General features: G+C 50.4%; 1 protein-coding gene across 1 annotated transcript in view; it reads left to right on the top strand.

Moving 5' to 3' along the window:
• The window catches only part of SGIP1 (SH3GL interacting endocytic adaptor 1), a 60,519-nt gene that overhangs the window by 37,051 nt on the left and 10,775 nt on the right, over positions 1 to 12,693 (top strand). Inside the window, exons 16-19 of the mRNA XM_075097337.1 lie at positions 2,163 to 2,284; positions 3,191 to 3,317; positions 6,799 to 6,858; positions 12,164 to 12,275. Coding sequence (XP_074953438.1) covers positions 2,163 to 2,284; positions 3,191 to 3,317; positions 6,799 to 6,858; positions 12,164 to 12,275 — 421 coding nt within the window. The remainder of the gene's footprint in view (positions 1 to 2,162; positions 2,285 to 3,190; positions 3,318 to 6,798; positions 6,859 to 12,163; positions 12,276 to 12,693) is intronic.

The following is a 12,693-nucleotide window of genomic DNA, read 5'->3' as shown; positions in this document are numbered from 1 at the left end:
TTGGGGTTTGCCACCTCTAAGGGTGTGTGTGTTAGGGGCTGCTGGGGGTGTCCCCCTGGGTGTGGCTGTTGCTGCAAGTGTGGCTTCACTTCAGTGGTGGTGGCCTTTCTGTGCTGGCTTAGCAAGGCAGCTGTGGGGTGGGTGGGTGTCTGCACAGGGGCTGCAGCATCGAGCTGCCAGCGGCGTTGGTCGGAGCTGGGACTTTTCTGGGATATTGGCAGCAGGAAACAGCAAACTTCTTCCTACGCTGCTCTTCACCCTGATGCCAACTGAGCAACTGCCTTGTGTGAAGAGAGATCCACAGGATGGGGATGTGCTGGAGGCTCTGCACATGGGGATGGATGGAGAAACCCCATTTGGTGAGGCAGCACTGCCTGTTTGGGAAGATCCAAGTCTCTTCCCCAGAAATTACCTCTTGTCTCAGTTCAGCGTGCTTTGCAGCCCAGCGTGGGACAGCAAGCTGTAAAAATGCAGAGCATTGAAATACGCACACAAAATCATTCAAATCTTCAGAAAGCTGCAACCCGTGGCAGCCAGTCTGGGTGTGTGGTGTGGATCTGGCATCCTTCCTGTTCCTGCCCTCTCCATGTTTCTGAGGCTTCTGGGGCTGCCTGGCTTTTGGCTGCCTTGAAGCAGAGCCATCCCAGGATGCTCTCCTGCCTTTGCATCCCACAGGAGCCTGGGCTCGTGGGTGTCACTGAGGCAGGGCTGGGGACTGGCGTCCTAGCAGGCTTCTACTTTCACCCTGATTTACAACATGCTTGCTATAGTTGTTTGGGGTAGGAACAGGTCTCCCAGAGACCTGAAATACCTGAAGAATAAACCTCCCTGGATGAAAGCTGATGTCTGGCAGGGCTCTGGCTAGCCGGTGGCCACTCCTGAGCTGGACCAAAATGCACCTGTGAAGTCTCTGTCTTGTGACACGTGTTTAGTGCTGCTAGATCACTTTCCCTGAATAATACCTATTTTTGTCAGGCTTTTATTGGGTTAAGGAAGGAAAAATCCAAACTTTGGTTCCCAAATTAGGCTTCTAAATAAAATGGCTTGAATTTTGGAGTTGTGCAAATGAAGGGCTGGGATTTACTCTCTTTAAACCACCACATCTCTCTTCTTAGCCTTTTGTCTTTTGCCTCTGAGTCTCATTTCTATAGATCTAGCTTTGATATTTCCTTAATCTGAGCTATCACCCAAAAAACTTAGTAAACTGATTCTCTTCTAAGTGTGAAAAATAAAGCTAAAGACATCCCCTTACTCTCACTGTGAGCAAAACATGCCACCCTGCAGATAGTAATGCACTGCTGTGCTCCACAGAAGCTGGTAGCAAACACCAGCTCAGCTGTCCTGCAAAATGGGGTCTGCATTCCATTCCTGCCACCCCTCTTGTCTTGGTGCAATCTCCAACTGCTCTGTATAGCACTGGTTATTGCTGAACTACTCTGATAGGAATTTCTGTACATGGAGAAAAAATAGTCTGCTGGGTATCCTTTTAAGTATCTGTCAAAATTTCTATTTGATTGCAAAAAGTCCCCTGTTGCAGCAAGGCAGCAGCTGCTGGGGACCACGTGAACCCTGATGACAGCACCCTCTTGTTCTCTGAAACTATTCCAGAGGGTTGGGGAACACTTTGTGCTCCCAGCAGATCTGTTAACCTTGCTCTTCCACCCTTCCTCCTCTTTGCTCGGACAAAGCTTTGCCCCTCTCACAAGGATACCCTCGTTCCTGTGGTGGGTGGCTGACCCTGCTTACTAGCTGTGCTGCCTCAGGAGCTCAGGGAGCTGTGGCATCAGCACCAGCTGCTGCAGGGGTTAAACTCATTCTCACCACATCATTTTTCTCCTGCCCATGTGGCTGTTTTTTGGGTAAAACTGTAAGACCCCTCCAATAACAAGTTTGCCTAGTGCTCCTGGCCGAGGGGGCCAGGTACCTGGTGCAGATGGGCAGCCCCTGTGAGAAATGCATTGGCATCAGCAATCCTGAAAAGATCATCTGTGTAAAGCTGCTGGTGTGGAGCAATGGTTGAGGGAGCTTGCGCAGGATTTTTGTGGGCACCCACGCTGGCTCCTGAGGAAGAAGCCTTTGCTTTGTGATAAGGCACGAGGGTCTGGAGTGGGGCAGCTGTGGGGGCCAGCCAGTGGTGCGCTCACAGCTCCTATTTGTTGCAGGTTCCTCATCCCCAGCTCGCCCTGGCACGCCGCTGGCTGCCTGCAGCACCCCGCCACCACCGCCACCCCGGCCGCCCTCCCGGCCCAAGCTGCCCCCCGGGAAGCCTGCTGTCGCCGATGTGGTATGTTCGTGGCTGCGAGTGGGAGTGTGGCGTGCATGGGTCATGCATGCACTGGGACGGGGGGCAGGTCTGCATTTGCAGTCCAGTGAGACAGATTAATGGTCATTAAGAACATGTAACCAGCTGGTGTCGCCTGGGCTGTTTGGAGTTTCCTATAATTTTTTCACCAACACATATTACGCATGGGAAAACAGCTGTGAACGCCTCCTGCTCTGCCTGCCAGCGCAGCCTGGTGATGCCAACCATAGGCGAGCGGTGGTTCGCAGTTACAGTAAAGGCAGAAAATGGGTGTGAAAAGGGACCATGCCTGTGGGAAGGGTCTGGCCATGCCTGGCCACCCGGGGGTAAAGTAGTGCAGGTCTGGCCACCCTGAGAAGGGTGTCTGGCTGGGAGGGAGCTCCCCACCGCTGTACTGTGCTGGCTGGGCTGCCGGGTTCTTCCCCAACACCCCTGGCTGCTTCAGGTAGGTTGTTGAGAATTTTTGGGTTGATATTGTGGATATAAAATTATCCCTAAAGGGTCCATAAAGACTCGATGAGCTGCTCTTAAGTGAGGTGGCATGTGGTGGGCGCCACTCCCTTCTCAATACAGGGTGCATTAAGTCCACGCCATGGGCCCTGGAGCTCTTGTCCTCAGTGCAGATGGGAACTTCAAACACCTAGACCCACAAGAGGTGGGAATCGTCTGCCATTTTTCTAGGTCCAGACTAAAATGTTATTGGCACTAGAAAAACTAAAGTTGTTCAGTTTTGCACTAACCCAGCAGGGCTGCTCCAGGACACTAGCAGAGCTGGCTGGCCTGGAGGTACAGAGGGTTACGGCTTCAGGCAAAAGCTTCTGTTTGTTTGATGCAAATGTTACTGTGCATATTTTCTTTAACCTTTTGCTATTTTATGTTTTTCTACAGTCCAGGCCTTTTAGCCCTCCTATTCACTCATCCAGCCCTCCTCCGATAGCACCTTTAGCCCGTGCTGAAAGTACTTCTTCCATATCTTCCACCAATTCCCTGAGCGCAGCCACCACTCCCACCGTTGGTAAAAACATACAGCACTGCTGTTCTTTCACCTTTCCTACCTCTGAATGTCCTTACAAGATTCCTGAGACCTTTTCATCTGGTAGATTGTTCTTTGGGTTTACATTCATTGATTTTCATCAGGTTTTTAAATGCAAAAAGGGATTTGAGGGGGGTGTGGTGGATCACGAACGTGATGCTGCTAGGGAAGCTTTCTTTGTGGTAGCTCCAAATGTTGTGCAAAATGAATGTTTGGTGAAGGTAGAGGTTATCACCAAGTGAAATATAATATAAAATGTGCTTATGGTCTGTAAATTTGGTCAAAAGAAGTTTCTTTTGCAGGGGATGTTTGTACCCTGGAGGGGAGGGGGGCTGGAAGCCAGACCTCAGGACCCAGAAGACAACTAATATTAAATCTCTTTGAATGTCTTAAATTCATACTTCCCCTTAAAGTGGTAGCGGGAAACAGGGTCTTGGAGAAGGCCCTTCCAAACCATTAGCATGACATATCCTAGACCAAATCAAAGTGCTGTGGTTTTCTTTTGGAGGAATGTCCTGAAAAATATGGGTTTTGCCAAACCTCCCCAGGTGCCCCCAGGCCCTGAGACAAGAAAAGCAAATAAAGGCTGGCTGGTAGCTCCCAGGCTCCATGTGCTGGGTTGCCCCATGCCTCCCTACTCAATCCCCTCCATCCCAGCTGCCAGCACTCCCTCCTCTATCATCCCTGCCATCCCACCCAGCTGCCGGCCCCACTGCCCCTTGCTTCCCGCAGCTCCATCTTCTGCCAGGAACATCCCTCCTCCTTTTTTCTTTTCTTTCCATGTTTTTTGTGATGAGCACGCCTGCTTTGCGTGGCAGGGAAGGAGCTTTGCAGGCTATGGCTGGTGTAGGCTGGTGGATGGGCTCTGCGGAGGGAGCTAAACCGCAACCCTCTGGAAGAACAAACCTGGCTGGTGTTTGTACGTGCTCAGCCCCAGTCCTGGCTGCAGTGTTTCCCACTGGCTGTCACCTTATGAGCCTGTGGGGAGCAGCAGCATCGCCACCAGAAGACGATGGGATGGCCTGAGCCATGCGGCAAGAGCTGTCCCTGTGGCGCTGGTGGCCATGTGTGCTCACCTGAGCCCTCCTCATAGGTTTGCTGGAGTCTCTGACCTGCGTCTCCATCCTGTTGTTTGCTTCACTCTTGAGGTGTGGTAGATGCTTGTACCTGTTCGCCGGCTGTTGGTCACTATCGGAGCATGCTGCTGGAAAAAAAATGCATCTCAAGCAAGGGGCCAGTCAGCCCCGAGCATCCCTGGTGTGTCAGCTGTTGGTCCTGTCTGTGCCTGCTGTCCTGCTGCTCTGGCAGCGAGCTGCTGTTGGTGGAGCTGGCAGTGGCCTCAGCTGGTGCCTGCAGGCATGGTGGCCGTGGGACACTGAGGCCATGGTAAACACAATTTTGGTGGAGGGGAGCAGCCACGCTGAGGACAGGGATGGTTGTGGGACTTCAGGAGGCTGGGAGAAGTGGCTATGAAATGGGAGTTGTGTGCTGGTCCTGTAGGCTGAGTAGGCGATGGGTCCCTTAGGCTCGTGTTTTAAAAAATATTTTCTTTCCAGTACATATTTTTGTGAACAAAAATTGCTCCTTGATGTTTTTAATTACCTACACACCCTGAGCAGCGGAGACTGACACAGCTGCAGGGGGCAAGAAGCTGTGCCCACTGGCCCCAGCAGCTCCCACCCCCTCCATGGGGACTTTCCTTGAAAGAGGGCTGAAATCGGCTCTTGGATCACCCCTCAGCAGGGCGACACTGAACAGGGCAGCCAGGAGCACCCACAGATTGCAGGTTTAGCACTTCCAGCTCCATGCAAACCAATTGTCAGGTGCCTCATTGCCAGGATTTGGCCTGGGAAAAGCCAGACAGGGGCAGGCAGGGGCAGACAGAGTTCGGGAGCCGCTCTGGGAAAGCCCAAGCGTCTGCCCATTCTTCCCACCAAGGGAAGGGTGGGCACCAGCACTAGGTGAGCATCCATGCAGTGCTCACCTTGCTGCACTGTGCTGCAAACCCACAGTGGAGAAGAGAGCACGTCTAATTCCTAGGTTTGGCATGCAGAAAGAGAAAAAGATAAGGCAAAAGGTGTGCAGAGCAGAGGAGGGGCCGGGAGCAGGGCTGTGTGGCAGGGACGGGCAGGTATGTGTGCACGCAGGTCGGAGATTGCTGGGGGTCCCATGGGACCAGCACAGGGCTGGGACACCCTGACCTGGCTGAGGCTGCCCACAGCCCTCAGCTTGCTGCTGGGTCCATCTCCACCATGCTCTCCGTCTCTTGTTTCCTGTGGCAAAGTCTGACGGATTTTGTCCAAGAACATGTGGAAGAGTTATTTCATTTATTTGTTTTCTGTGCTGTTCTGGTTTGCTTTCATTGTGGTTGCATGTGCAGTTTGAATAATTTATTGCAAAGAAAGAAGCTGTTATTTCTGTGTCAGTGCCCCTTCCATTATTTTTCCTGTTAAAATCTTCTGTCTTTTTTCATTGATACAGTGTGCTGCTTGATTTAATTTGGGATTTCTCTTTTCGTTCTTTTTTCTTCTTCTTTTTTCTTTCCTTTGCGTTTCTTCTGCTTATGTTATCAGAAGATGATGCTTATATTGACAAACTGCCTGCGTTTGAAAGGCGCTGTGAAATGCCTGCAGGTACTGTAGTAGCCAGGGCACTTTCAACACATCTGGCTTTGGAGCAGGTGGCTGCAGGCACCCCGAGTGCCTGCGCCCTGGCACTTGCAGCACCTTGCATGACAGTTTCTCAGTAACAAAAAGGACTGCAAGGTGAAAGGCTATCACATCCTGAATTCAAAAGGGTTAATTTAACAGGTCAAAAAGCCATTTTCTTCCCCCACCCCTAGCTATTTCAATAGTATGTGGTGTCTAACATGGCTTTTGAGGCAGTGTGAGTATAGGGAGCTGGTGGTTGTAATGGGAAAGGAAAAATTCCAGCACGGCATCTCCTGCTCTGTGTGCGTGTGTCTGTTTATTTGCAAGTTTTGTGTCCTGAAATGCAACACAAAATACCTACGTTTCACTGTCACTTATTTTCCACACTGGCATGGCATGTGGTTGCAGCATCCTGCTGGGGAAAAGCTCACTGCTGCTGTTGTAGCACGGCAGAGACATCACTAGAGGTGAAGAGGATAAGGCGTGTTTGCCAAAATCAGCACAGTTAGAACATGCTCTAGTAGAAGCCTCTTCTACTCTAGACAAAAAAAGAGAAAACCCTCTAAAAATCCTTACCGAGCGGGCAAGAATACTCTTCCATCTGGGCTTCCACAGCTTTGCTTTCTGCTTTCTGTTTCCTAAGCCAAAACTAGGGTTTAAAAGCCCTCCCCATTTCCTTGCACGTGAACGGCTTGCAGCACCTCGTCCCCTCCCCGTAGCGAGATAAATGACCTGCTCTGTGACTCACACTGTGTCCTTCTCTCTCCCTCTCCTTAACCTTTCCCATCCCGCTTCAACTCCTGGCCATACAGAGAATGAACAGCCTTCCCTCGTTTGGTTTGACAGAGGAAAGTTTTATTTGACTTTCGAAGGTAAGTAGTGCATAGCATACTTGGTAACAACTTGCTCCCCTTGCTCTTGCTCTCTGACTCCCGGGGTTTCCTCCAAAGGCTCCAGTCCGGCTTTCCATGCAAAATGCTATGGCTACTTAGATGACATCACAAGTTCGACCAGAATAATTTTGATTTGATTTGTGCCATTTGTCCCAATGATCTGTTTCCCAGTATATTTATTACAAAAAAAAAACCAAAAACCACAAAAGCCAAACAAACAAAAACCCAAAAGAATATTCTTCTACCAAGACTGCAGTGAAAACCAGAGAGCAAAACCGCTTGCACTGCCGAGGAACTTGACTCTGTCAACCAGGGCTTCTTTCTACTCTCCCTCGCAAACTGCTCATTGCCCTGAGCGGGCTGTGGCAGAGTGCAGTTAATTTAAAACCAAAGGGCGATGGGTTCTCTGCCAAGCCAGGGCCCCCTCCCAACTCCCATCAGGTTTTTCCACAGCGAGGGGCTGGGAGCGTGCCGGCACCGCCAGCAAGCATCGCCGAAATGCCATGAGATTGTGCTGCCGGGGCAGCTGCTCAGAGGCATTGTGGATTTCAGGGTCCCTCATTGATGAGAAGGCATGTTGGGGAGGATGCAGCGGGAGAAGAGTTTGTTTCAGGATGGATGGCAGCTTCTCTGAGCAGCATCACGTCTTGGAGAAGGCAGAGGCATGTGTGCCTGGGCGGCCAGCCCCGCTCCGCAACCCCTGAGGCTTTGGAGGAAGCCTCATCTCACAGACACCATGCCAACGTCTTTCTTTAAAAGAAAAGAAAAGCTGGGAGGCTTGCTAGCAGCAGGAATAGGTGCTTTAAAACCTGAAGGAAGTGCTTTGAAGCTTTTGTGGTGCTTGCAGGCAGAGCTGTGCTGAGGCTAGCTGGGGGATGTGGCTGGCACGGGGCATGCCAGAGCACAGTTCCCATGGGTCTTGTTTCCTGTGAAGCGTGCGATCTGTGCCACCGCCAGCAAACAGCCAAGTGGCCTGGGATTGTGCTGCCTGGTAGCTGAGCGCGGAGTGCTGGTGTTTATGGGGTAAAGCGTGATGCCGTAGCAGCATCAGGTGGCAGGGGTGGAGGTGGTGGTGAGTAGGGGGCTGGTTTCTTTTTTCCTGCCTTCTTGCCTTTTAATCGGCCACAGCTGCCGGGCCTCAAGGTCCTTGCTGTGACAGCAGTTCCCAGCTTAGACTGGGAGGGGGCTGGGGAGGAACTTCTTCCTCTCATTCCTCATTGCAATTTTGCATTTTCCAGGAAAAATCCTTCCTGGGTTTCCTTTCCCAGGTGCCAAGTGCCTGCCCAGAGCTTTGGGAAGAGCTGAGCATGGCAGGGCAGGGGCTGGCGAGGGCTGTACCAGCTGATTGCTGGTTTGAAGCAGCCGCCTTCAAGCGTTATCCCTCAGTATGTGTACCCTGGCACTGCGCATCCCCACTGACCTCCCTGCTCTGTGTTTCCTCCTCCCCCTCGCTCAGTCTAGCACCAGCACCATGAACACGTCTAGCTTTTGGGGGTTTTCTTGTGTTTTCGCATATTACTGATTTTGAATGGTATATTTGTACTTCGTTCTGGCATTGTGGATGGCCTAGAGCACCTGGGTGGGTTTGTCCAGGGCACGCTGCCGGCACAACAGCAGGGCTGCCAGAGCATGGCACTGGCTCCAGGCTGATCTCACGGAAAGAGCTGTCTTGCTTCCACGCACTGTGTTTCCTGATCTGTCCCTAAATCTTTGAGTCCAGCTTAAAAGAAAAAGCTAAACGTCAATGGTCATCTCTAGGGGGATGAAAGGAGATCTGCTGACTTGGCATCTGTAACTCAGGGCATGAAATGCCAGAAAAGGAATGATCTTTTGTTTCTGGGTTTGGGTTTGGAGTATTTTGGTGAAAATCTACATATTTGCAGAATGTGGGCTAGTTTGTTCATGTGTGAGAAGATGTGGTGCAGCTTTGGTGATTCTCTCCTGGATACGCCAGCAGAGCTGTGTACTCAGCTGTCATTCCTCCACATCTGTATTTTCCACTTTTGTGTAGGGAAAAGTAAGGCAAATGAACCTGGTGTGCTGCTTATGGCTGGATCCAAAGCTCCCTAGAGTGGATTTTTTTTTCCTTCCAGTATTATCAGGTCATTTTGCCAAAATGAAAAGTTTCTAAAAATTACTTCTGTAGCAGGCACTGAAAAACCAGATTTTTTATGGAGGCGTGCCACAGTAACTAGACTTGTCTCTCAAGTTTCTGGAAAAGAATTCTAGAGCTTAAATTAGATTATACTTTTCTTTTTACATTAAAGTTTTTATTTGAAAAGATGTTTAGTTTATGAAGCCATTAAAAGAAGAATATATAGGCTCATGAGGGAAGAATGGAGGGAACCAAGAACCCCAAATGCCAATTCAAAGTCAGATTAGAAATGTGGAGTATGTTTTGTTGCTGTTGCTGTTCAAATGAACCCAGATTTTCAAAGGCCAACTGAGCCTGATAATAGAGATACATGAGATGAGCCAGTTTTTTCTTGTACATATGATTTTTCATTCTGGAGAATGAAGAAATGTCATATAAGTACAGAGAAACAGTGGAAGAAATGAGAGCTTGAAAATCAGGGAAAAGGCATGTCACGTTGGTATGAGAGACACCTACCCCTTGTTCAATGCTCTAGTGCAGGGTCTAGGCTAAACCTGGCTGCAGTCAGAGTGTGTGTGTTTGGGACGTTTCATTTTTTTCTCTCCCAAAGATGAATGATTATGTTGCCAAGGATCGCAGCTTTGCTGCTGCTGGACTGCTAAAGACCTTCCTCTCACCTTCCCTGCCGAAACAAGCACAATGATCCTCTGCTGGGTGATACCTCCATTTTTCACCCCTCTATTGCCAGTCTGCACTGATGTTTTTGACTCTCATCTGTATTTCTGAGTGAATGTGATGAGAATATCCCGCCATGTTTGGCTGGATTCAATGTGCTGCGGGCTCTTGTTCTGGGTGTGGGGAGCAAGGATGCATTCTCTGTGCTCTCTGATAACTCAGCAATGGTGTCTATGGAAAGAATTTATAAAAAATATGTTACCCTACCAGTCTGCAGTGCTGCCCCATGGCCCTGCATGTCCCTTCTGTCACATAGCCAGGTGTTGCAGCAGGGTTGCAATAGTCTGTGTGCTCGGTGTTTTGGGGAGCTGCCCGTGCCTTCCTGTGCAGCTGGCACTGACATGAAGAGTCTGCTCTTTAATGTGACGTTTGCCGAGTCTCTGATGCATAGCTTGGGGCTGCGTCCTCAGAAGCGGAAGGCTTGGGGAACTGCACGCTGCATCCCTGGGGTCATTAGGATAATTAACGTGTGTGTGGCAATGGGTCTGTCATATGCTGGGATAGCATCATTCTGGGCTGTGACTGAAACCCACTTACTCCCCTGGGTCTCTTAAGATGTATGGCTAAGAGGGAGATGCATGGCTACATTAATTTTTTACACCCTTTTAGGTTACTTTAGATTTTTGAAGGGAAATTCCCAGCACCGAGGAGGCTCATCTGTGCCTCTAGGAGAGAGCAGCCTTGGTTTTATACCTTAACGCGCTGCCTGCATGGATGCATTTGTAAGGCGGGAGGAATCTTCGTCCGTGAATGCTGCATTTTTTCACAATTAATATATCAAAACTCAAAGTGTAATTTAAGTGACAGAAGTGCTTTCCCCAGGAGACGTTATGAATCCTGATTTCCTGTACCCAAACCCTGTTATTTACTCGCACAAAACTTGCAGCACATAAAACCCACGGCAGATTGCTTAGATGTGAGGCAAAAAGCAACAGGTGATGGGGCAGCAGTAGGAAGCAGCAGATAAAGAGGGAAGGGGATTATTTCTGAAGACAGGCCAAGCAGAAAAGCAGGAGCTCATCAGAAATACACTGCATTTGGCTCAGACGCTTTGCTTTTCCCTCGCCCTGCTGCCTGCAGAGGTGCTGCCCTTCCCCAGGCTGGCATTTAATCTTGTACAGCCTTGGCTGAAACTGGCACACACTTGCATGCTCTAAACAAAACCCTGGGCTGAATTAATAGCCTATTTCACCTGCCTGATTCAGACCCTATAAGTGAAGGTAACAGAGTAAGGGGGTGTCGGGGTCCCTGGGTATGCTGCCCCTCCAGACACCTTTGCCGCTCCATTTTAGCTGGTTTATGGCAACATAATTCTTGTGCTTAACATGATGTACAGACTATGATATAAAAAGAAGGTTCCAAAATGGGGCAATGCAGAAAAATAGATAAGGCTGAACTGGCTGTTCCAGGGGTGGTGACCTCTCGAGGACTTTTTTTGGGTGCCTGGGGGATCAGCGCCTTGTATATGGAGTGAGCAACCACACACTAACCTGGGGCTGATCCTTCAGCACTTTCCAAGGGAAGAGGTGAGAGCTTTGCCGTGCCAACAGCCCCAACTCACTCTCCTCTTCGTGGCAGGTGTGGGGAGCAGGACATTGCCCCCTGTGCAGGATTTCCAGCACACCCAGGGGGATTCTGGTGTACCCTTGCAGTGATGCTTTCATCCTCAAATGTTTTTCAGAGACAGGCATTCCTGGCCAGCAAAGGGACACCTGCATGTGACCGTGAATTATTTTATAGCCCGGCTAGTGTCCACAGACACACTGCATGACCAAAGCAAGTTTTTCCTCTTTTTTTCAGTCATCTAAAAACACTGCAGATTGATTGCTGTAGCTTTTGCACCCAAAGTCCCACGTTCTCCTCAGTAGATCCAGATTTCTGGCAATTTGCAGGTTTGCCATAACGTACCACAGGTTTTGTGGGGTGAGCAGCCATGTGGGGGGTTTGCCAGGCATGCCAGGGAGGAGAAGGGAGCATGCTGGAGATCGCAGGGGTCCCAGCAAGTTGGGGTTCCCAAAGGCAGGATTTCAGGCAGCATCACGGGGACACTGCAAACATCCTGCTTTCTGTGGGCAGCCTGAGCTCTCTGGCCAAGAAACAACAAACCTTTCCAGCCCTTCTTGCCAGGACCCAGAAACCTACTTCAAAAACTATCATGCAAAGCCTGCCATGTGCTAGCCCCTCCAGAGCCATGCTGAGGGGGTGCCACTGCCCCGCATGCTGCTGGTGGCTGGGGCTCCTCTGTTGTTTTCTTTGCTTGCTGTCTGGGGTTGGGGATAGATAATTTTTAAACATTTTTAAAGCCTCATCCAAATCCTGGGGGATGACTTCTTAATGTTTGCCCATAAAGCTAGGCTGGGGCTCTTGATGAGGACCCCCTCACCCTGGCCCCAGGTGGGGACCGGTGCCATTTCTCTCTGCATATAAGAAGTAGAGGCTTTTGCTTTGTTGCAGGCTCATCACGGGGACCCAGCCCCCTCACCATGGGGGCACAGGACACCCTACCTGTCGCTGCCGCCTTCACAGAAACTGTCAACGCATACTTCAAAGGGGCCGACCCAAACAAGTAGGTGCTGACTGACGGGGTCTTGGTGTCAATATGGGGGGTTCTGGGTTCAGGACAGGCTTGGGGTGCTATCAGGGCTTTGGTGAACATCTCAAGGGATGGGGAGGAAGGAAAGGAGGTGCTCCAGGCTCCACACATGCATGCTGGGGTGTCAGTGCACTGCACCAGACAGGCATCCAGGGCAAGGATGCTCCTGGGGTGTTCCCATGAACATTGGTCCCCATCCCTAGTAGGCTGCCCACTTTTTCTGCTGTTTCAGTTCGCTTTGGTTTAGGACCACAAGAGGGTCATTTCCTCAGTGTGGCAGGTGGGAAGTGGGGTGCTATCACTGCACCATTCCCATTGTGAACCCTCACCTCCTGCTGTGTTTTGAGCCTCCCATTTCCTCCCCTCTTGGTCTCTGTGTTCGGTGCTGCAG

The sequence above is a fragment of the Phalacrocorax aristotelis genome, chromosome 6, assembly GCF_949628215.1.
Source record: "Phalacrocorax aristotelis chromosome 6, bGulAri2.1, whole genome shotgun sequence".
In the NCBI taxonomy this organism is placed as follows: domain Eukaryota; kingdom Metazoa; phylum Chordata; class Aves; order Suliformes; family Phalacrocoracidae; genus Phalacrocorax; species Phalacrocorax aristotelis.
The sequence above is the reverse complement of the archived record's forward strand: the minus strand, read 5'-3'. Positions and strand labels throughout refer to the sequence as shown.